General features: G+C 44.4%; 1 protein-coding gene across 1 annotated transcript in view; it reads right to left on the bottom strand.

Annotated features, from left to right (window-relative positions):
• The window catches only part of tspan18b (tetraspanin 18b), a 29949-nt gene that overhangs the window by 7579 nt on the left and 848 nt on the right, over nt 1–21522 (bottom strand). Inside the window, exon 2 of the mRNA XM_079269828.1 lies at nt 4688–4771. Within this exon, the coding sequence (XP_079125954.1) occupies nt 4688–4690 (3 nt within the window). The 5' untranslated portion in view covers nt 4691–4771. The remainder of the gene's footprint in view (nt 1–4687; nt 4772–21522) is intronic.

Below are 21522 nucleotides of genomic sequence, written 5' to 3'. Positions count from 1 at the left end.
GTAAATGCCAACTCCTTCTCCTGTTACTGACATGACATCATGAAATGCCACACGGCACTAAGATGCCATTGTTTACTCTTGGCAAAGACCGATCCACAGCCAGCTTGGGCCGTGGAGCCCGGCATGGTTAAGTTTGATAGTGGATTAATGAGAAGCGATCCTAAATCAGCTTCACAGTGACGACAGAAGCCAGAGCTCAGTAATGAGGGCAAACCCATCTGACCTAGATTCTGCTCAGTATGAAGATGAGGAATTCTGACACATATCTACAGGCCTGTTTTCATGCTCAACTCAGAAATCCTAAAGGCATGTTTGGCCAGTGTCTACACTATCCGCCATGATGGTCACGTTAACTGACTGTGGTTCAAAGATAACGACGACATAGACCTGCGGTTAGAGTGCTGCATGTATAAATAGTGAACCCTTGGGTGGTTCTCCTTGAAGTTGACACTTTCGGCACGATTAATGAAGTGACTCCATATCCCCCTGCTTCACTGGCCACCGCCCCGGACAAATGGATCAGCGTGACAAGGACACTGTCTCTCCTGCTCGCCAAACTGTCCTCACCCTCCACCCGTCCCTGATAACCAGCCAGTTCACTTCATCGTGAGTGTGAGCCTGCATAACAAGCTATCATTAATACTGAAACCCCGTTGAGACGATAAGGGTTGGAGCTTGACCCGTTTAAATGTCATTGACCCTCTAAATGATCACCCGTAGTTGAACCCTGGAGATGGCACATTGTGTCCTCTGGCTCCCTGAGCTCAGCTGGAGCAGGTGTGTTTCTTGCATCGATGTATGCCACTCAAAAGCTCTCTCCAGATAGCACTAATAGCCTCTGACAATGACACCGAGGGACCGCACACATGCCACATTAGCCTTTATCTCAATTAAAAACCCATTTTCATATTTCTCCGTGACTCTCTAAATCAGCCGCAGCAAGTAAACACCCCAAAATCCGAATAAAGACAGGCTCCTCTGGCAGTGAGCAGGGCTCCCCTGAGGCGCACCATGTCCCTTAATGAAGCTCCAATTAGAAGAGAATGAGCCCTGGGCTGTGCTGTCACACTGGGGAGCTTTGAAGTGTACAGAATGCTAAGCAGCTATAGCACTTTATGCTACTTTAGAGGACATGCAGCTTGCAGACAACAGTGAACAACCGCAGAGAGAACGTGTACAAAAGTAGCTCAAAGGCAACCGAGCACACGGTGCGTGTGTGGGTGCAGCTCACACAGAGAGCACTCTGTAGAAACTCAGCCAGGTTAGGGAGCTGGAGAAACTGCAAGGCTTGTAGCAGAAGGTCCTCGTGTTGGTTAAATGCACAGGTGGAGACATACAAATGACCTACCCTCAGGCTAGCTTAGCTTAATGAGTTTTCACAGTACATATATACGATTGGAGGACATTATCAGCTTCTGCACATTACGGGCATTGCTAGTTGTCCACAAAAAAAAAAAAAGTAGTCCAGTCTCTGATGAATTTGCCCTGCCTTGCAAAGCCATTCATCATTTCAGTCCATTGTTGCAATACGTGCAGTGAATCTAAAGCAGTTCTTATCTGAGCCTGTGAGTGGCGCTCTCCTGACCCATTCACTTTAGAAATGAGATTGCGTGAACCCCCAAGGGCAGAAGCCCTCTGACCAGGCAGCTGACACATTCCTGAACAAAAGGCTGATTAACTAAAATGAACAAATGCACAGCCGGAAACGTACTAACCATGTGTTGTCTACACAGCACTGCAGGCCACATTCTTGACATCCCAAATGGGTGCACATCCAGCTGTTCGTTCAGTACCAACAGTTGCTCATACTTCTACAGTGAAATCGATTCTGCAGCTCCTTAGATAAGAAAGATTGAAGGGGGAAGCTTGATAGCTTCTTGGTTAACTCGAGCAGAGGACATGTGATTGAGATGAGCAGATTTTGGTTTCTATTGAACACTAGTGTGTGTGTGTGTGTGTGTGTGTGTGTGTGCGTGCGTGCGTGCGTGCATGCGTGCGTGCGTGCGTGCGTGCGTGCGTGCGTGCGTGCGTGTGTGTGAGACAATCGCTCTCTCAAAGCTGAGAATCTCACTTAATTGTGTCGGCACCTCTATCTGGCTGAGTGAAGATAGAAACTGGCCGGTCTGGGCTGGATCAATACCAGGCCCAGGCACATGGTCAATGATTCATTGATCCCCTGGAGCTCCAGCTCTTAGTCCGCTAGTTGTCTGAAAGTGAGGGCATGTGGTAGCAGAACACAATGAACACATAAACACTTCTGCATCCTACCGCCTGGTCGGACTCAGCTCGGGCCTTTCCCACGTGGTGCTTTGGAGGATGACACAATGCCATTGGGGCTTTCCACAAAAATGACTTATGACTCAATTTAAAACTAAATGCGCAAACATTTCTAAGACGACAACAGTGGGAATTATTTCCCAGCAACCCTACTTGTATTTTTTGCCAAATATCAGTTTGACAAAAAGTTTGAAAAATCGAATCACCAACTCTACTTTGTTTGACCTTCAGGCAAGAGACAATTACAATGTTTGTGATGTTCTCTCTTGTTTTAGGGCGAATAACCGTTCAAGTTGAGGATGTTTTCTTCACCAAATCTCCATAAAAAAAAAAAAATTAAAAAAAAGAGTTTTCCTCACAGATGGCCTCAGCAGGAATGGGAGATTTAAGGAAAGACGATGCTTTCAGCCTCAGGGGACTAAACACAAAGGGAAACTTAGGAGGGTAAACACACGCAGAAGCCCAAAATACACATGAGTCACACGCTCAAGTGCTCGTACGTCACCAAATCCTGACAATTAACAGAAATATGAACACTATCACGAAACTAATAATCATAATTGTAGCTTTCTTATGGCTCAAATACACAATTTTGTGAAATCTGTTGGGGTTGTTTTTAGCACATGTTGGAATCTCTCCAGCCCTCCAATACGGACACCGGTCTCCACGGCAACCCGGAAATGTGGCGAGAGTGGCCTTTGTCTGCAGAGCAGTGTTTGGCATCTCCACTTAGCACTAGTTCCTGTTAGAAAATAAAGGGGAGCAGAGCCCAGCACTTTACGACAGGGGGACAGCTCGGCCAGCCATTTGTGTAATGAGCGATCACTCACACCCTGTTGCAAGGCCATATGTTGGTTTGAATACAGCTAGTTCCCCTCTGTAGAAGCTGCTCCATCACTTACTGACGACTCTGTGCGGCACATACACACATACTCATCAGAACCTCCATACAGTCAGCTAAAGTTCAACGAAAGGAAAAAAAACAGCAAGAGGAACAGCGTAACCTAATTTGTGGTACAGGCTGGAGTGTCGAGCGCAATGCAAAGATTAAAAACACAAGCCCCGAGGACGAAGCGTGTGAATGTTTGTGCCTCAGATGGAAGAGATATCCACATATATGGGAGACCCCATTGCAAATACATAACAACTTCATAGAAATAAACCAAAAGAGTGTGGCAGAAAAATCATGATTCTTTGATCTTGCCTTGTTATTTGCTGTAACGGAGGCACCATGTAGTGTTGTGTGGTTATCAATGCAACTCTGTGACCGTGAGACTGTGTGATTATGGAGCGATCGGTTGAGATCGTGCGTACTTCAAGCATTAAAAGGATAATTTTGGTATATTTCAATTGACCCTTTGCTAAACCCAGTGCCCCGCTGCTACTCCACCGAGCTTTCAGAGCTCAGTTGCCATGGAGTTGCAATGTTACTAACTGCGCTCCCAGAATAAATTATCTAGTAGCTACAACTTCGTACAACGGGGGAAAAAAAACATAAGCAGCCAATAATCCCAAAGTTCAGGCAGATGATCGAAACCAAATTATATGGAGGTAAAATTGAATGTGAGAACCCAAATTGTTGGTGAAAAAGTCAGTCTGTAAACTGTGTTGGATGTTTGTACATTAAACTTCGGCGATCATTTTTAAATGTAGCCATTTCTCCTTGAAACACGTTTGTTAAGCTGCGTTTCAAAGCGATGGTCATCTGACTGCTTGTGTCTGACCTCCTTTTTTCAGCAATTTTGCTCCGCTCCCACGTCTCAGCAATCTTATTTTTGGCAATACAAATTATTTCCACAACTCCGAAAACAAGACAAACAATTATTCCTTTACGTCAGTTCTTATAAAATAAAAAGGATTCTGTTTATAATCTTACATGTCACTTGCACATGTAGCACACATTTATGGTAATGCCCTCTCTGACTGATTACAGCTGATGTCTGTGGGTCTAAACTCCCCTTTGCCCTCGCAATCTATACATGTCTCCTGCTCAGCCGTGTCTGGAATACTAATATTACAAATGCCAATGCAAATCAGAGTCTAACAAAGACCAGCGTTGACCTGCTGCGGTGGGTAAAGGACAAAAGCCCTTGTCTGGCTCTTCGCAGGACCAGCTTCACACACACCGGCTCTTGCAGCACCGCGCCTCCTGTTGACGGCAACAATGGCTTTGCGCCTGTGCTGTCAGCATCTTACTGAAAAGAGTCTGTCTGCAAGCTCTTTCTGCAGTTTCTCTCACTGATTTAACATGCGTCTGCTGGAGTTGAATTGGTAGAAATCATTCCTGACAACACCCCCGCATTACAGATGCTGAGGGAAAACTCAGGGCAGAAATATGTTTCACACTGAAGATAAAAGTTGTTTCTTTAACACCATGTGTGCTTTATTTATAGATAAAACAGTCCCATACCATGAGTATCCTCTTTTGCCTCTTCTTTGTTCAGGTGAAGCTGATGACTTCTCTCGGTTCTCTCTCCTCTCCTGTTTTCATGGGCTGTTGGACCGAAGCACAATGAAGCAGAGGTGAGGACAGAACTAATGAGATGAATAAACAGTGAGGCCAGGAGGCAGAAAAGTGGCACATTTGTCTTGGTATGCACAATTCATTTAAGCAGAATAAGACCGTGAGCTTGAAAAAAAAAACCCCACAGAAAATAAAATTCTAGGACACTTAAAATGACAGAGTTTGCATTCATTATGTATGAAGCACTCGCTCCCAGCAGCGGGCTAATTTAAGACCGCATCAGTGTTTTATGTGTGAATGTTTCACTCAGCTGGAAGGCAAAATTAACAAGAAAAGAAAAAAAAGGAGGGTATAGTAGCAGTCCCAGTCTGTGCTCTGGCCAGGTAAAAGTGTAAAACCTTCCTTGAGGTATTTGAATGTGTATATCTTCTTACTTAGTTAATTACCCTGCATTAGAAGACCCAACTCACCACAGTCTCCTCATACAGCTTCTGACGTGACCTTGATGAGCATATGAACTCGTGCATTATTCACTGGAAAAAGAAGAATAGCTAGATTTCTTACTTGCTGGCTTAAACTGTCAATGGACAATGTACGTTTCCTGCCAACTGTGTCTAATGAGCGTAAATGCTTTAAACTTTCTCCTGTTTCTAAACTGCTTTGCCACAAGTGTCTCCCAGCTGAAAATAACGATATCGCAATGAGAGCCAAATAAACCGCTGGTATTCCAGGCTCGATGTGCAAAAATAGTCAGCAGCGTGGTTTTGACTGACAATACTTTGGAGCCGGTTTCAAAGCCCTGGCACAGACAACTACAGCATCAAATATGGCGAGAGCTGCCTACGGAGACATGAACAGCATGCAGCTCTTGCCATTAGATGGTGAAATACAGGCAGGGATATTCTCAGTCTGACAGGGGCTGGAGAATATCCCAGGAGTGTTCTGGCTGACAGAGCGAGCCGCATCATCCCGCCGACACACCATATTGCCAGCAGACATCAGATTCGCCAGGAAGCTGAACCAAACTGGCAGCGGCTGCAGCACCCCCCCCCCCCCCCCCCATACACAATACAGGGGCTAGGATTGCATCTAGAAAAGGCAATCAAAGGCAGGGTGAGGAAACAGGCGAATCTGAAAAGCGGTGAGATGCACTGGAATGATGCACTCCCTTATCGCAGAGCCTTGAATTCAGACATGACAAAGCACAAGCTGAGAGAATCAATAACATCTCCACAGTGGCAACATGTGCATGTGGAGCCAAAGGATGGAGCCAGTCATTTACAAAATATTCACCATATGGCTTAGAAAACATAACCATGAGGCAATAAAACACTGCAACCCTTTCCATCTCGTTTGAGTCTATTACTGCAGCAGCAGATATGTACATCATCATGCCTGTAATCTGGTACTGAGCAGCAGAGTGGTCACATTTTACCCTGCAGCCTGTTGCAGAGGTGTCTCTCCCGAACCCCTGTTTAGAGAGCCATTAGCTGCTGAAGAGCAACAGTGGTGAGGGTCTGCATTATTGTTTTGGTTTCCATGGAAACCCTTTTCACTGGAAAGTGGAGCACCAATGGGATCGCAGAGCCTCATTGAATCGGTTCTGGGGGTGAGAAGAGAGAGACGAGCGCAGACGCCTGAGAAAGCACAACAATAGGACGAACCCTCGAGGGAGACCAGAAAGGCCAGGCTGCTGAGGGTCCAACAAAGCGGGCAACGACTCAACACGAGAGAAAAGGTTTCATCTACATCCGCTCAATGGCTTTCCTTTTATAGATTACTCTCGCCAACCAGTCATTGACATTTAGGCTCACGAGCACTGTGGGCAATTTAAACATCAAGGCAGCCACTAATTGATTAGCCTCTGCTGATATTTCAGGCTCGGACAATATTATTGCATCACCAACATCTGTCCAGTGTGTAAGGCAGTAGGACATTATAAATGATGTGTCTCTACATACGGCATGTACTGTTATCCCCCGCAGTGCCTTTCACAGGAGAGAGAGCAGAGGAAGCTGAAGTGGCAGTAAAGGAATAAGAGGAACGAAAGAGTCAGTATGCTTCAAATGATTTGATCCTTCGATTGGGGGCTGTTGGATCAGGTCCAAATTATACTCATAGTCATATTATAGTCATATCAGTTTGGGTTGGGTCTCATTTTAATGCAACGGGTCTCGAGTATGTGTGTCAATAACATCCTAGCACACTCAGTATTAGCTCTGATCACATGGTACATCATAATCAAAGCATGATTTTAAGAAAATCAGCAGCCTATTATTACGATTTAAGCTGATAAATGACAATTACTTTTTGGAATTTGATAAACAGGCATGAAAGTGCTTTATGAAATGATTATTTACTCTCGCCTAGTTGGCTGCGGAAGGTTTTGTTGTTGGAGCTGGAGGTGAAAATAGGACCGCAAGCTGCAGTGTTGGTGCCGTCTCTGTATTAGGCTCCGTTTGGGTTGGATTTTTGGTCAAATTATCAAGTCGAGACTGTACCGAGTGTACGTAATATTTCAACTTCTCAAGCTCAAATTTGTCACTCTTCAAACTAATATTTCAATTAAAGTGCATCCAAGTGCAACACCAAGAGGTGTCTCCATTTGTACAACTCTGTGTGTCTTAGAGTGCAGCCGTTTGCAGCAGCCGAACACACTCTTGCTGTCAAACGTGATCTGATGACATGTTGCACAAACTTGATGGTTTCAGGCCTACCGTGACCGTCGCACTAAATGCACCATATATCGTAGGACTCATCCGTTATGTTTCATGTCTCCTCATCCTGCCAATCAGCTGGGCAGCCTTGACTGAGTGCCAGAGGTCGTAGAACAGCAGGCAGTTTGATCAGCGACACTTCCTCTGGCGACAGGAAGTGGGCAGGAAAACAAGGGAGGAAGGGCCAATTCTTCCATCTACACCTCGCAGCTGGCTTTGACCTCAATTTCTCACCAGTGTTGATAAAAGCAAACCTCTGAGCTGCAGAGGCAGCTGCACGTTTAGAGATGATGACTTATGGGGCTTTTTACGCCTTTAATCAAACCTTTACAAACACACTTAATAAAAAGGACACATTTACAGTTCTGGATGTCAGCCCTCCCTGGTGATCTCCAAGTCCAAGCCCGTATACATCATGGGATAATATCAAAGAAATGAGAAAGAGGGTAATTGCCGGCAGCCATATATCTCCTGAACGGCTGGCTGCTTTAATGAGGGCAATACTGAGGCAAAATGATCACCTCACCTCAACTGGATTTATTGATCCAACAGTGTGAGTCAACTACCAGAGATAAAGATAAACCACCACGATGGAGAAACAATCTCCACTCTGATCAGAGGGCATCGCTCAATTAATCACTCACTCTCTTGTCTCTGGCCACAGATGAACCACTGTTTTCACAGTTCTCCGCACTACAGCAGGTGCTCTCGGGTTACACGCCCGGCTAGTGTATTCACTCATTCGCAGTCTACACTTTTTCCAGCTAAAGATGCAGATTGAACTCATTACACAGTCATCGGTTTTCTCTCTGTTAATTGTTTTCTGTGCTAAATGGTAACCTGATAAGAATTCAGCCCCTGGAGACATATTTAGAGGGTGCTATTTTGATGCTAATGAAAGCTGACACTGTGTCTACCTCTTTGGTGAGTCGGCAGCAAACATTATCCAGGATTATCCTGGAGCAGGTTCCTCCTGCCCGTATCTTGCGCCTCTAGATACCCTCATCAAAGAACGGTGAGAAGTGTGTTTCACAGATCCGTTCAAACATCTGCAACCTGCTTCTCTAATTACACAACAGCAACTTCTCCCTACCGACACCATGATGAAGAACAGCAACAGAACCATACTTTCACCCTACTTCCCAGGCCCCAAAGGCTAGCCCCCCCCCCTGTCTCTGAGGAGCCAGGGGCCTGGAGGGTAACACAACGGTGCTTTGAAGTCAAGCGATTAAAGAGGAGAGACCTGTCGAATTGGGATGATGGGGCTAAGGTTGGAAGAAGGGGAGGATAAGTACGAGGGACAGGAAAGGCTGTGAATACTGAGAGCTCAGGGCCCCGTGGGATACAATTAAGAGCCAGGCTTTTTTAGTGAGGGTTACAAAAACACACCAAGGATAGCAGCAGAGCGGCCTTCCAAGCCAAGGTAAGAGTTCATTACTACGGACACGGGGGGGGGGGGGGGCTGTTAAACTCTCGTCAGTTTGTTCGGAGACTCCCCCACCCACAGGCCCTACGAGCTGACGAACAGCCGCACGATAACCATTTCCATCCCAGTTAAAACCTAAAGCCCAGTAAAGCTTGAGAATCACGCAGTTTACAGAGCCTCAAATTGAGAAAGGAGCTGGGATGAAGATCCAAGCTGCCAGCACAAAGGAAGTCTTCCCTCGGGATGTTTTCCTCAGCTGAAACATTACGAGTGCACTAAAGACAACACACCCGATCTGGAGTCAAGTCAGTTTAGAAGAAATAAAATATTTTGAATAAAAGAAAGATAGGACTCTCATAAACAAATGATCGTCTTCATTATAAATGAATGTGCAGATTATTTTGTCATCGTCATTTGGTCGACACAATATCTCATCATTTCAGCTCTAGTATTATTATTAACATATTATCAGTGAACCCCATCCCAAACATACTCAGTCTAAACACAAATAGACAACAAGTATGTTTACCAAAGTATTTAAGTAATAACACGTTTTAGTTTTTGTATGACGCTACACTTGAAAGACTAAAAACCAGTTGGAATCCATGCTATATTATGTACTGAAACATACGGTCATACTTTCCAAAAGACATTGAATGTAGAAATATGTGGCCACTGTTGTCCTTTAAGTCAAACCAGCCACTTGAACGCGTGTTAAAAACACATCTGGTAACCATTTCTAGGCCTCATTTAAATGTTGCTAAAATACCATAAAGCAGTAGGCTCTGTGTATTTGTTGAAATCTGATTCTGTAGCAAATACCACTTTAGCCGTGATCATTACCACAAGGTCCTTATCAGAGGGAACTGCCCTATTCTAACGTGTCCTGTAATTGTGAATATCTGACCTTAATATGCACTCATCTTCATCATTCTGTTGGTGTGCTGACAAACAATGCGGTAAACATCCCAATGCAGAAGATACACAGCAAATGGAAACAGATTATCTGCTCAGTGGGAACAGATACAACTTATTTTCATAATTAAAACCATTGGGAGGGCATTTGAGTTTGGACTCTTCCACAAGCAAAACTTCCCTCTCATAGTTTTGCTTTTGTTAATCAGAATTTTGCTCCATGACCACTTGGCAATTGCCCGTACGTCACAAGACCATGCAAATGAAAAAACATTGATAAAAGACAATATGACCAAGAAATGGTTCTGCCCAAAATCTGGGGCCCAGTGGGTCCGGTTCTAATCGCTGATGGTTTTCACAGCATATCATCATAAGCACACCAAGCGAGGCGAACCATTATGAAATTCAGATAATCGTAGCGGCTAACCGTGATCGATTGATTCCAAAATACATATTTCTATTTGGCCTATTTGAGGCATATCATTGTTTTCAACCATGGACAAGGTGAAACAACATCGTAAAGCCTGAGCTAAAACAACACGCTGACCTTCTTTGTTTACGAGTACAAACATGTGGCTCACATTACAATACAAAAGTAGAAACAAACATGGAGGGAGATGGCAGGATTGCTGCCCAGTTTATAAAGTCTGGTAGTATTTTGCATCTCACAACTTTGTCATGGCAATGTTCATTGTGGCTGTACTCCAGCCAAAGTCTCTCTATAAAAAACATGTTGAGGTTAGTGCATAAGGAAACGACAGGAAGCTCAATCTGGACAACAAACACCAGAAACATATGAAAGACACGCTGCTTTGGAGTTTCCTGTAGTGTTTTATAGTGGACCACCATCGCTAACATCCTGAACATCAATACGCTCCTAAGAAATAAAGAATTAACCTTCAGGGACAAAGAGCAGAAGCGCTGTATATTAAATGAGCCTTGCTATTTTTTTGTCGACTAAACTAAATTGGATACAAGATGAAATGTGTTGAGTAGCTTACCACCTCTGCTAAAACATTTCATGTGGGAAATCTACTTATAGAGTCGTATCACTGAAAGTATCAATCAACTGTTGCAGTCCAGTGTTTCAAAATTAAGCAGAAATCACTCAGGATTATAAATGTGAAACAAATTTAAAAAACTGCAACGCTTATAGAACTGCAGCAGATATGGAATCAGCACCTTGTGAATCGATCATGTATTATATCAGGTGGTCCCTACTGATTGCAGTTCACATCTAACTAGTTGACAGTATAAATCAATGAAGTTTTGATCTCACAGAGGCAATTATGTGAACACTAAAATCTATTTATTGTGCCCCAATTTACTGAGGAATAAAGAATGTACATCTAATGTATTATTCCCCCAATTGAAACAAGTGCATAAGTTATCCAACAAAAATCTAACATTTGCATTCCCTTTTAGTTTTCCACCGATAGACACAAGTATACATTAATGGATGTAAATTAAGTACTCCAGCAGGTTTCCCTTTCTTTAAATTCCCTGGGGGAAAAAAATAAGCCATGCGTTGTAAATGATGTCAGTTTCAGAGCTATTCACCTTGGTGATATATAATAAATATAATTAAAACTGCAGTAATGCCTGACATTGTATTTGTAAAGCGTTTACATTCAGGTGTATTTGAGGAACTGAGGCAACAGACACTTTGAGTGGAAACATTGTCTGACTTGATCTTAGCGAGGATTGTGCTCCACTGAACACACAAAGCAGTGCGCCATCACAAGAAGACACGCCAAGACACACACGCATGCATTATAAAAGCTGCAAAGAAAATCAGAATGAAACAGCACTTCATAACAAAGATGGTAGCCTGCATCTTTGTGGATTTTGCAGGGGGCTGTACGGGAGCAGCAGGGCAGGTGCCCTGCTGGGTTACGAGCCCCAGAAGCTTTGCATCTGGATTGTTTCCTCAGCCCAGAGGGGCTCCACACCGGGACCTCCTCAGAAAGCTGCACATGTGCCAAATCCCTCCATATCCTTCATCTGTGTCAGCCTGTATGTGGTTGCGGTGATGGCACATAAGCAGTGAAAATGACTTGTGTTTTTTTGTTTCTCACATTGTGAAATATACTGTCACTAATGGACAAATACCCCGAAATGTGTTTGTGCACGATGGGCGAAAAAATGGTTTTATCACTCCTGTGGCAGGAGGATCACTGAAGCAGCAGATGGTGAAACCAGGATAAAGAAGAACTCTGTGTGAGTAAGACTTCTGCCCACTCCAACAACCTTAAGGTACACTCCTGTCTACTTGGGGTCACTCTAAGCTCTACTCCATGGGACAAGGAGCTGAAAGATATCCTTTGAGGAGATATCCTGCTTGTGAGTGAGTCCCAAGAGGAAACCAGGAGGGACTGAAGTGTGGAAAAAAATGGGTTGGACATTTTCCATGGTACAATCTTGTGAAAATGCAGGAGTGCTTTCTGAAACATTCCTTCGATAGGCTGAAGGAGCCACAAGCGGGGAGACATCAGGAGAAATCATGCTTGGCTCAACACAAAAAGCACTCAGAGAAATGAGATTTAATCTGCTGAGCTTAGAGTGTATTAGCCAGATGTAAACAGTCAGTACCAGCTGTGAGAAAGTTAACGTCTACGGCCCCGCTGCTTGGAAAACAAATTCATTAAACATTACCAATGAAATAAACTCTGCAAACTGTTCTATTTAAGGCTAAACTAAAACTTTCAAAAGCCAGGGACAGTTGCAGTTGTGGGAGTCAGTGGGTTAAGGTCAACTGGCCCCACTGAAACACTTTCTCTCTGAGAATACTCTGCCTCCAGGCCTGAGCTGTGGGAAAGGGAGTTTATGCAATTACATCACATTGATTTATGGGAGACAAAGGAAAGATGGGGAGAGGATGGAAACTGAGCTGCTGGGAGGCGAGCCAAGATTTGGTCCCTGAAGAAACACAAGTCAATAGGTTTACACCACAAAACATGATGGATCTGGGACAATTGTGTGGGGATGAATGCGGTCAGAGTAACACTGGCAACACGGTGAGGTCAAACCTAAATCTAAAATGATGGGTTTACAACTGAAAACACACAAAAACTATGAAAACAGCCATGATTGTAATACAGAAGCTTCTCGGTGAACCTGCTCATGGAGCACAGGCAGGTGACAAGTTCAGAATATTAATAACACCACTGCTGAGCGTACTTTCAATTTTCTCAACTCTGGGGAACTGATGACAACCTTGCTCGAGCAGATGCTGCTGATGTTGTCTCGAGTATTAATTGGGTGTAGTGATGAAACTGTGAGTAACCCAAGCGTGCACTGCAGTGTGCACTGCAGCGTTAGCGGGGGTAGCATATCTCCATCAGCCCACCGCGGCCTAAGAGTTATAAATAAACAGTCCATTTAGTGCTCTCCACTGCTGTAACAGGACCACAGGAGTGACCACAGCTGGGGTCGTAATGGTGAAGCACATTACTGCTCTTCTGCTTATTTAAACATTTGCAAGTGAGTTTAAAATGCCATCTTCCTTCCACTTGTCAAGGAGACGCACGTATACAGAAGTCGTGTGAGCTGAAGCCAAGCCACCGTGTGACTGTGGTACTAATCACCTGAAGCTGGAACTAAAGCAGCGTTCATCAAATTGCCACAGTTGAATGTTGCAGATTGTTAAAAGAAGTCAGCAAAAAGCTGACATCTATTCAGAATTTCTGCCATATGGTCCAAACAAACAGCATATGAGCCTACAGAGCGCAAGAAAAATGCAACCAATTAGTTTTCATCACACGAGACTTTGATACCAGCCACCAAATGGTGAAGATATGAACAAAGCAGGAGGCGCTTACAGAAGACAGTCAGGATAATATGTTTATGGGGTTACAGTAGGAGATATTAAAAGGTTTTGTTTTTTAACTTTGCAAGATCTCCAACAGTCTGCAAAGTCTCAAGCTTCTTGGAAACACAGCAGACCCTCGGTTTGGGCCAAAAGCAACAGAATAAATATATAAACACCAAGAGCTGGCCGAATATTTGAAGGGGGTGTTTTGAAAGCTCAGAGAAGACACTGGCTTATCATGTGGGATGGGGGCTGCCCCAGATGTGGCAAATGTATGGAAAGCTCTCTCAGAGACGTTGTGAGTAAGAAAAGGTTGGCCATCTGTTCCTTATTACGTAAAAAAAAAAAAAGCCTCTTGTCCAATTCCAAACTGCCTGCAGAGATAAGCAAAAGTGGTTTAGGTAATTGCTCAAAACATTGGCTTTATCCTCCTCCATTGTTTCATTTGAGCATCATTTTAAATGAGAGGAGATCATGAGATCATGTCTGGTTGTTGACCGAGACTACATTTCATTGAAGTATTAAAGAAACTAGTGTAAAAGCTGTTTTATCTGTTGTTGAATCCTATTTTGTCATCTGTCCAATTAAAGCCAAGAAGACGGATGCTTTATAAGTGTATGGCTTGACAGCTGAAGCCAAAAGAACCTCTTCACATCCACGGGTTTTCAGAGACACCCTCAAAATCACTTTGGCTTCAACATTGGTGCTGAGGCATTTCACATGGGATCCGACTCCTGCCAAGTGTTATCGGGAAAGATGATCTGGGCCCGTTCCTACGGGGCGCAAACTCTTGGAGAAATGCCTGAGTGTGCTGTTTTTTTCCTGAAACACTTCACAGTTTAGAGCGACACACCCAGGTGGTCAAGATGAGGTCGGATGACTTCAGTGCCGACCTGTCCGTCTTGACGTGGGACAGGTGACAAATCAGAGGGAAGCCATCCAAGATCACCTCATGTTCAAATGAAAATAAAACCCCAGAAGCACCTGTATCGGGGTTTTTTTAGCGCCTAAATCAATGAACACTGCAGCCAATTTAATTTCACATACCGGAGACGCCTGCTGTGCCTGTGCTATCTCTGACAAACACATGTGAAGGTGATCCCTTGATTCTACCCGTCAGAAAAATAAGGACCGGAATACAGTCTCATGAACATATAAAACTCCTTTCACATACTTCAAATGGTTAAACAGTGGCTAGCTTTTCCATGCAGTGGATTCTCCTTTTTCTCTAAGCTTCAAATCAAAAAAAGATGCAGCAAAGTGAGGATTAGGGGAAAAATGAATTATGCTTCACGGTCTGCATGTGTTTAACCTAATAACTATTAGCAAAGAAATTTTACAGCGAAGAAAATACCACCTCACATCTATTTCTGCTCTTCTCTTCTTATAAAGCCATATCTTCTTAAGAATTCCTTGTTAAAGTTGAGACAGCGCTTTTATGAAATGCAGCACACGCTGCAGTAATGGCAGCGTGGTTTGCTTGCGGCCGTAACACATCAGTTGGAATTGACCGACCTGTTTGCCCAAAGGACAGAGCCCGTGTTTCAGTGCAGTGACCCGTGAATGCCGTCTTGAGGAGCGCACTTTTAAAGTGGCGGTGGGCTAAAAATTTCATAAAGGACCATGAAATAATCATGAGGCAGTGAGGCGCTCTGTCTTTGCTGTCTAATTGTTTTCCTCTTTGAGGAGTAAAAATAACTGTCTACAGCGTGTACATTTCATCTGCTGTTAAAAGACAAAGGCCATCATTCAGTCAGACATGCAGAGGCTGTAGACAAGACAAGTAAATGCATCACCGTAAAAAGCATACAGGGATGTTGTTCAAGGACCATCACTGCAATCTTCACACAAACTGCTAATGTCCACAGGAGGATACCCTACATTGTCAGTAACAGTCCAGCACCCCTTTGTGCTTCACTTTTTTTAACCACACGGGGTCTAATGCTCTGCTTGTGGGCAATAAATAGAAAGAAACACTAGCAGAAGACCCTTAACGCTGACACCTGTGTCAAACTCCTTTCACAAAACTGCTTTATGTGCCGTAACTACAGGTGAGATAACATGATCACTCAAGCAAAGCAAACCATAATAGAGGCTCTAAATGCAAAACGGAGAGATGGCCCTCACCTCCACTGCTAGTGGTTTATGAGCTCTAAAGATTTCCAGTCCCTGTTCTTTAACAAGCTGAAATGAAACACACACGTCTATCTCGGAGGCTTGTGATCCTGGCAGGAGAGACATCATTAGCCCGCCCTTCCCCCAAGTAGAAGTTGGCCCCTGCTGAGGATTTGTTACATTTTGTTTTAAATCAAACACTGACCCGGCCCCCTGATGCTGCGGAGGCCGACACAGAGTCCATATGTCTGATAGAGCTGTGGCGACTCTCGCCCTGTGGGAGGGACAGTAACATTGCTGTTATCCTACCGGAGCCGCAGGGAGCAGCGCTGTGGACAAGGTGTGTGGGCTTCAAAAGGCAGCAAAAAGCAGCCAGCTATAGTGGGGGGAAAAAATCCTGGGGCTTTTAAAACTTACTCTCATATTAGCATGGTATTTCAATACCAATGCACATCATCAGATTGCAAGAAGGAAGAAGAAGAATCACATTAGCCCAGTTACATCGTACTGAAGTTCACAATCTTCACTTCCAAGTCAAAATGAAGTTTACGAGTACAATGCTAAACATTTAACCTAGATTCAAGCAGATATGAGATCCACGAACAGTAAATATGAAACAACCCCATTTCCAGTTGAGCCAGCAGCACTCAGGCTGCAGAGATGTGCGTGTGTGGGAGAGCTTCATGTTCATTTGTGTATTTGAGGTTTGTACGGTTATCACTGTCTGGAACAGCAAAGTGTTATTAGCAGACCGGGACGCAAACCCAAATCACGCTCAAAATAAATCTCTCAGAAAGTACTCTATAATTCACGGCAAACAAGACTACGTCCGCATGTACAAACTAAGAGTCCATGAATCTGATGTAACCGCACCGTCTCTTCATATCACAACTTCCAATCAAGCGAAAGTGAGTTAATGAGCTAACATCCAGCTCCAACACACAACATGCATTTAATTAGTTTAAAATGATAACAGGCTAATTATCTGGGTCATCATTATCAACCTACTGTCCATCCCTACGATCATTTGTGCGCTCTAGATTACCAAATCAATTTGTGGTGAGAGCAAGTTGTGTTTGTATTTGCAAGTAACAAATACCACATCACATTACACTGTATAGCCCATCATCGGTGATTAAAAACAAACAGGATATTTACAGGGGCTCTTTTAGGCAGAGGCATTAAAAATTCAGCGCTGAATACGTAATAACACATTAAGAAAGCCCAAGATGACTAATGAGGGCATTCTTGTAAAGCTGTATTCTCTGATTCCAGAAACGTGGATGGAAAGAGCAGGAGCACTCGAGGAGGAGAGCCTGGGAGTAGAGAAAGGAGAGAGAGAGGGGTGGAGTAGTGGAGAGTTGGGACACAGTTGTGGCAACAGAAAAAGAGACAGACCAGAAGCTGGGAGAGAGTCCCATTTCATCAGAAAAAATGCCTGAGTCAGGAGACGAGAGAACCATTCGGCCCAATGAGTCACAGGGACAGGCTGAAAAAAACAGGTCTGGGCCGAGCTCGGCTCGCAGTACCTTCCCCCAGAAAAATGTCCAAAGAGAAGCAGAAACAGTGGCCCAAAAATGAAGACTGATGTCAAATACTTCTGCCAAAGTTACAGCTGATGCAGTAGCAGTATCAGAAATGCCTCCGGTGCAGACTGAATTGCTGCTGGACTATGTATAGCTTACTCCGCACATCCGGCCTGATCGGTGCTGCTCATGTGCAACTCTCAACAGAGATGCGAAAGAAGCGAGACGGCTCACTCGTTAGCTACTTTCAACATCGTCCGAAAGCAATGAAGGAAGTAGCTGGTGAGTGAGTCATCTCACTTCTTTCTCATCTATATCGAGAGTTGCACATGTGCAGTATCACACCCAACAACACGCATGTTCGAAACAGAATACTGAAACAGAATTGGACATATTAACATTGCAGCCTGCTCCAGACCAAACATGGAGTCAATTGACAGCATGTAGCCCATTGAAAACCCAACAGTGATTTTCTTTATCCTCCGCACAATGCTTCCCAGATAATATACAATCCTTCATTTATGTTGATAAATGATGCCTCTGACGATCCTTAACAGCAACCAAGCAATTAAACAAGAAGTCTCACAAGAGTTCTTTCTCTACAAAATGTTCAAATTGGCACCAAATATCATCTACAGTGAAACGCTCCAGTGTTAGGCAGTGAGTGTGGGAAACAATCACACATCCATAAAATGAGCTCTTCCTCCCTGGTGCTACTTGATTTGCACCCAGCTTCCTGCGGCCCATTGTGCCGACACTGAACACGATGCGAGTCAACCCATAGCGCTGTTGTGTGAACTTAGCAAAGAACTGGTTGTTCATCCCGCAAACAAAAAAAAACAATACCTCCACAGATACGGCACAACGCTGTGCGGTGCTCTGCAAACACTTTTGATCAACGTTATTTCAGGCAGCTATGTGCTTAAACGTCAGCATCATTCACTGGATCAGAGTTGTGCTGAAGCCAGGCAGGCAGGTAATCTCACCACAAGTTAGCCCCGTGTCAAAAAAACCTATCAGTGCCAGACTCCCCAGCCAGCCTAAACTCCTCTCTGAGCTTTCACTACATCTGGGGGGGGGATGAAAAGAGCACAAGGTGATGAAGAAACCCTCCGGCAAAAGCACAGGGATTTACCTTTAATGGACAGCTGAGTGACACGGTTTATTAGTCCTGAAAAACATTATGCCGAGGAAAAGATGGCTGGGGGGGGGGGGGGGGGGGGATTTGGAGATAGATGTGATTTGAATCCCGAGAAGGGGCCGAGTGTACCCTCAACTAAGCCTACCAAGCCGTGAGCCCGGTGCAGAGCCCCTATCTGCCGAGCCCAGCTTGTCAAATACATACGTTTTACCTCATTACCTGCTCAGCACAGCCATTATTGAGGGAAATAGGGTGAACGCATGATAAGCACAAGGAATTCTTGGGTTGAGCACAAACAGCCAGCCTGCTTCCTCCTGATAAAAAGGAAGTGTCAGCGGAGAGAGACCCCCCCCCCCACCCCACCCCACCCCGGCTTCCTGCTCACGGTGAACTCACTTCGGTCATTCACTAATTCCTGGCCCATATGGAGACACGCAGGGAGCAAAGGAATGCATGAACATCACTGGATTATACAGCATTTTCTCTTGTACTCATGCAGGGATGCAAAAAGTAGATCTAAATAGAATGCGTTGTCATGGAGTTATAAGAAACTTCTAAGACAAAACAATAAGTAGCCCAAGTTGACAAATCACAAGTCAAGTTTCAATTCAAACAAATCAAATTTTCCAGACAATCGGCAAAAGAAATGACGGCTTCATTGTGGCTTTGCAAATATATGGCATCTATGTTTGTTTCATGTATTCATTAGAGCTCAGTCTCCTCATCTCTCAACATCGGATGCTTTTGTCTTCTCAGTGGACGTATAAGTCACCTCATACAACGTAAAAGTACGTCATGATTGAGTGATTTGCAAAGTCCACTTTTAATGAAAATCATTCAATTTTGCTTTTATCAGAACAACCTACTTGTCCACACCAGCCAAGCATAAAACCTGAAGCCCCGGCATGTTGCCCTATTTGTATTCTTAAGGAGTTGCATGCCAGCTATGCTTTGTAGGTACACCATAACCCCTTCACAAACTAATACAAATCCAGCTTTGGGAAGCATCAAAGCAGGTACTTTTTATATGAAGTGACCTTTAGCTAAAACTGCCTTCAGCAGACGACATCAAACCACAGGTTCAGCCCCAAAAAACTGACTGTATATCATAACACACACCTTCATGGCTTTTAAACAGCTGATGACAAATACACCTTTCCGAGAGTAAATTATTTCTGCCAGCTGAAAAGCAAATTTCATTTTCTCATGTCTCCTGACAACACAGATGCTGAACCCATTACTCGCCGGGGCCTCTGCATCACACACATTAAATGAAGGGTCCTCTAGCAATCGAAAAAAGCAATTTTCTCATTGAGCCAATAGATACTCCATTTAGTTCCGGGCTCTCTACAGACCGCTGCTGCCGTAGTGGGGCTGATACAGGGGAAAGCGAGTGCAGAGTGATGACCCGGCCTCGTTTTCCCTCCGCCTCGCTGCTCTGAACCCATCGATACGGACACAGACGTGCTTCGCAGACTGGATGAGGTGGGAAGGAAGACGGGGCTGATGAGAAACGATGGGTACAAGAGGAAGAAATAATAATCGACGAGATAGAGGGAGACAGATAGAGGAGATGGAAGGAGGTTGTGGTGAGACAGGATGAATCAAGGATGTGAAATCAGGGCCAGCAAATGACCGGCCAAAAAGGCAGCAGGCACATCAGCCGCTATTAGAGAAAGAGAGAAAGCGAGAACGTGTGAGAGGGGAAAGGAGAGGAGAGAGAGAAATCAGAGGCACCCAACCATGTGGAGCCGCAGATTGATTCATTTCAAGCCTTTAATGAGCGGTGCTCTGCCAGGCCAGGCGGCATCAAGTCAGTCACCCAGTGCCTCTCAGCAGGAGCTGCCATACACTGAAATTCACACGTTTCCTTTTCTGCCAAGGACCGGGTGGCCGAGAAGCAGTGAACTCACCACACGCACAAACTGTCTCCGCCTCAAACTTCCTCTCCTATTCGTTCGTTTTTGCTGTACGTCGCCTGCAAATGTGTAATCAAGAGCAACGCATTATCAGAGGGACTATTCAAATGAGTGCACTGATCACCAGTGGCAAGTCTCACACCAGGTGCTTTGTGTCTGTAGGCGGAATAAATACCAGCTTGGCTCGGAGGAGATTTGAATACATGCTCCCTCCTAATTGTTACTCTCCGCATTGTTGCTGCCAGCCTTTATTCCCTGTCTAAATTACACTGGAGGTTTACAAACCCTGTTTGCATTTGTACTCATCCTGTAGACATCACTCGTGTGTCTGACCAACAAAACTATTTCCCAACAGTCGTGTGAATCGAGCAGAGGAGAGAAAAGGCTTCAGGCTGAGTTGAGTCATCGGTGTTGGCAGCTGCTCCAAAAGCATCAATACTGCTGTTTCTTTCCTTTTCTCTTTTTTTTTGACAAGGCAAATGTTCACCCACAACATGGCGAACAAACACGCCTCTGTTTTCAGTTTGTGTGCTTCTCTCTCGACAAATTGTTAACTCACCTAAGTCATCGAGGGTTTGGGAGGGAACAAAAAGGAGGGCGGAACAAATCGAGAAGACGAGACAGAGACAGAGAGAAATCTTGACGTGATGCAGCGGTATCGTAGCGCAGCTCATTAATCAGGACAGGAGCTGATTTGTCTGTTGTGTGCGATTTGATTCTTCTCTCCTCTCTCCTAACTCACTGTACCAGCCTCAGGGCGATAGAGAGCAGGAGTGAATGGTGGTGACTTTAACTCGAGGTAAGACAATTCAGCCCAGCACACTCACCTGGAAACTGGTTAATGGGTCCCATGGAGCCAATCTCCTTGGGCAAAATCTGATTATAACCTGATTTCCAGCTGTCACTGTATAGACAAGTGTTCAAGTCTCATCAGTGTGAGTAGAACTTAAACTTTTTAGCTGTTAGTATCCAAACTTTTCACCACCCTGCATTCACTTAAGAGTAACAGTGCTACTGTAAGGAAGAAAAAAAGGGCATGTTTGCAGTGTCCCCAGAAGTATTGACCTTTCTCTTTCAGAGTTCTTTAATTTGTCACTTTCGCTCCAGCGGAGATGAGACAGGGATGATGTGGTTTTTGGATGATGTATGCCTCTGATTAATGCAAACTGACAGTGAACTCCTGCCCTACAGCAAAGGTAGCGCCGTCAGAG

The sequence above is a fragment of the Melanostigma gelatinosum genome (genome assembly GCF_949748355.1).
Source record: "Melanostigma gelatinosum genome assembly, chromosome: 1".
Lineage (NCBI taxonomy): Eukaryota > Metazoa > Chordata > Actinopteri > Perciformes > Zoarcidae > Melanostigma > Melanostigma gelatinosum.
Note: the sequence above shows the minus strand (reverse complement) of the source record. Positions and strands in the feature narration are given on the sequence as shown.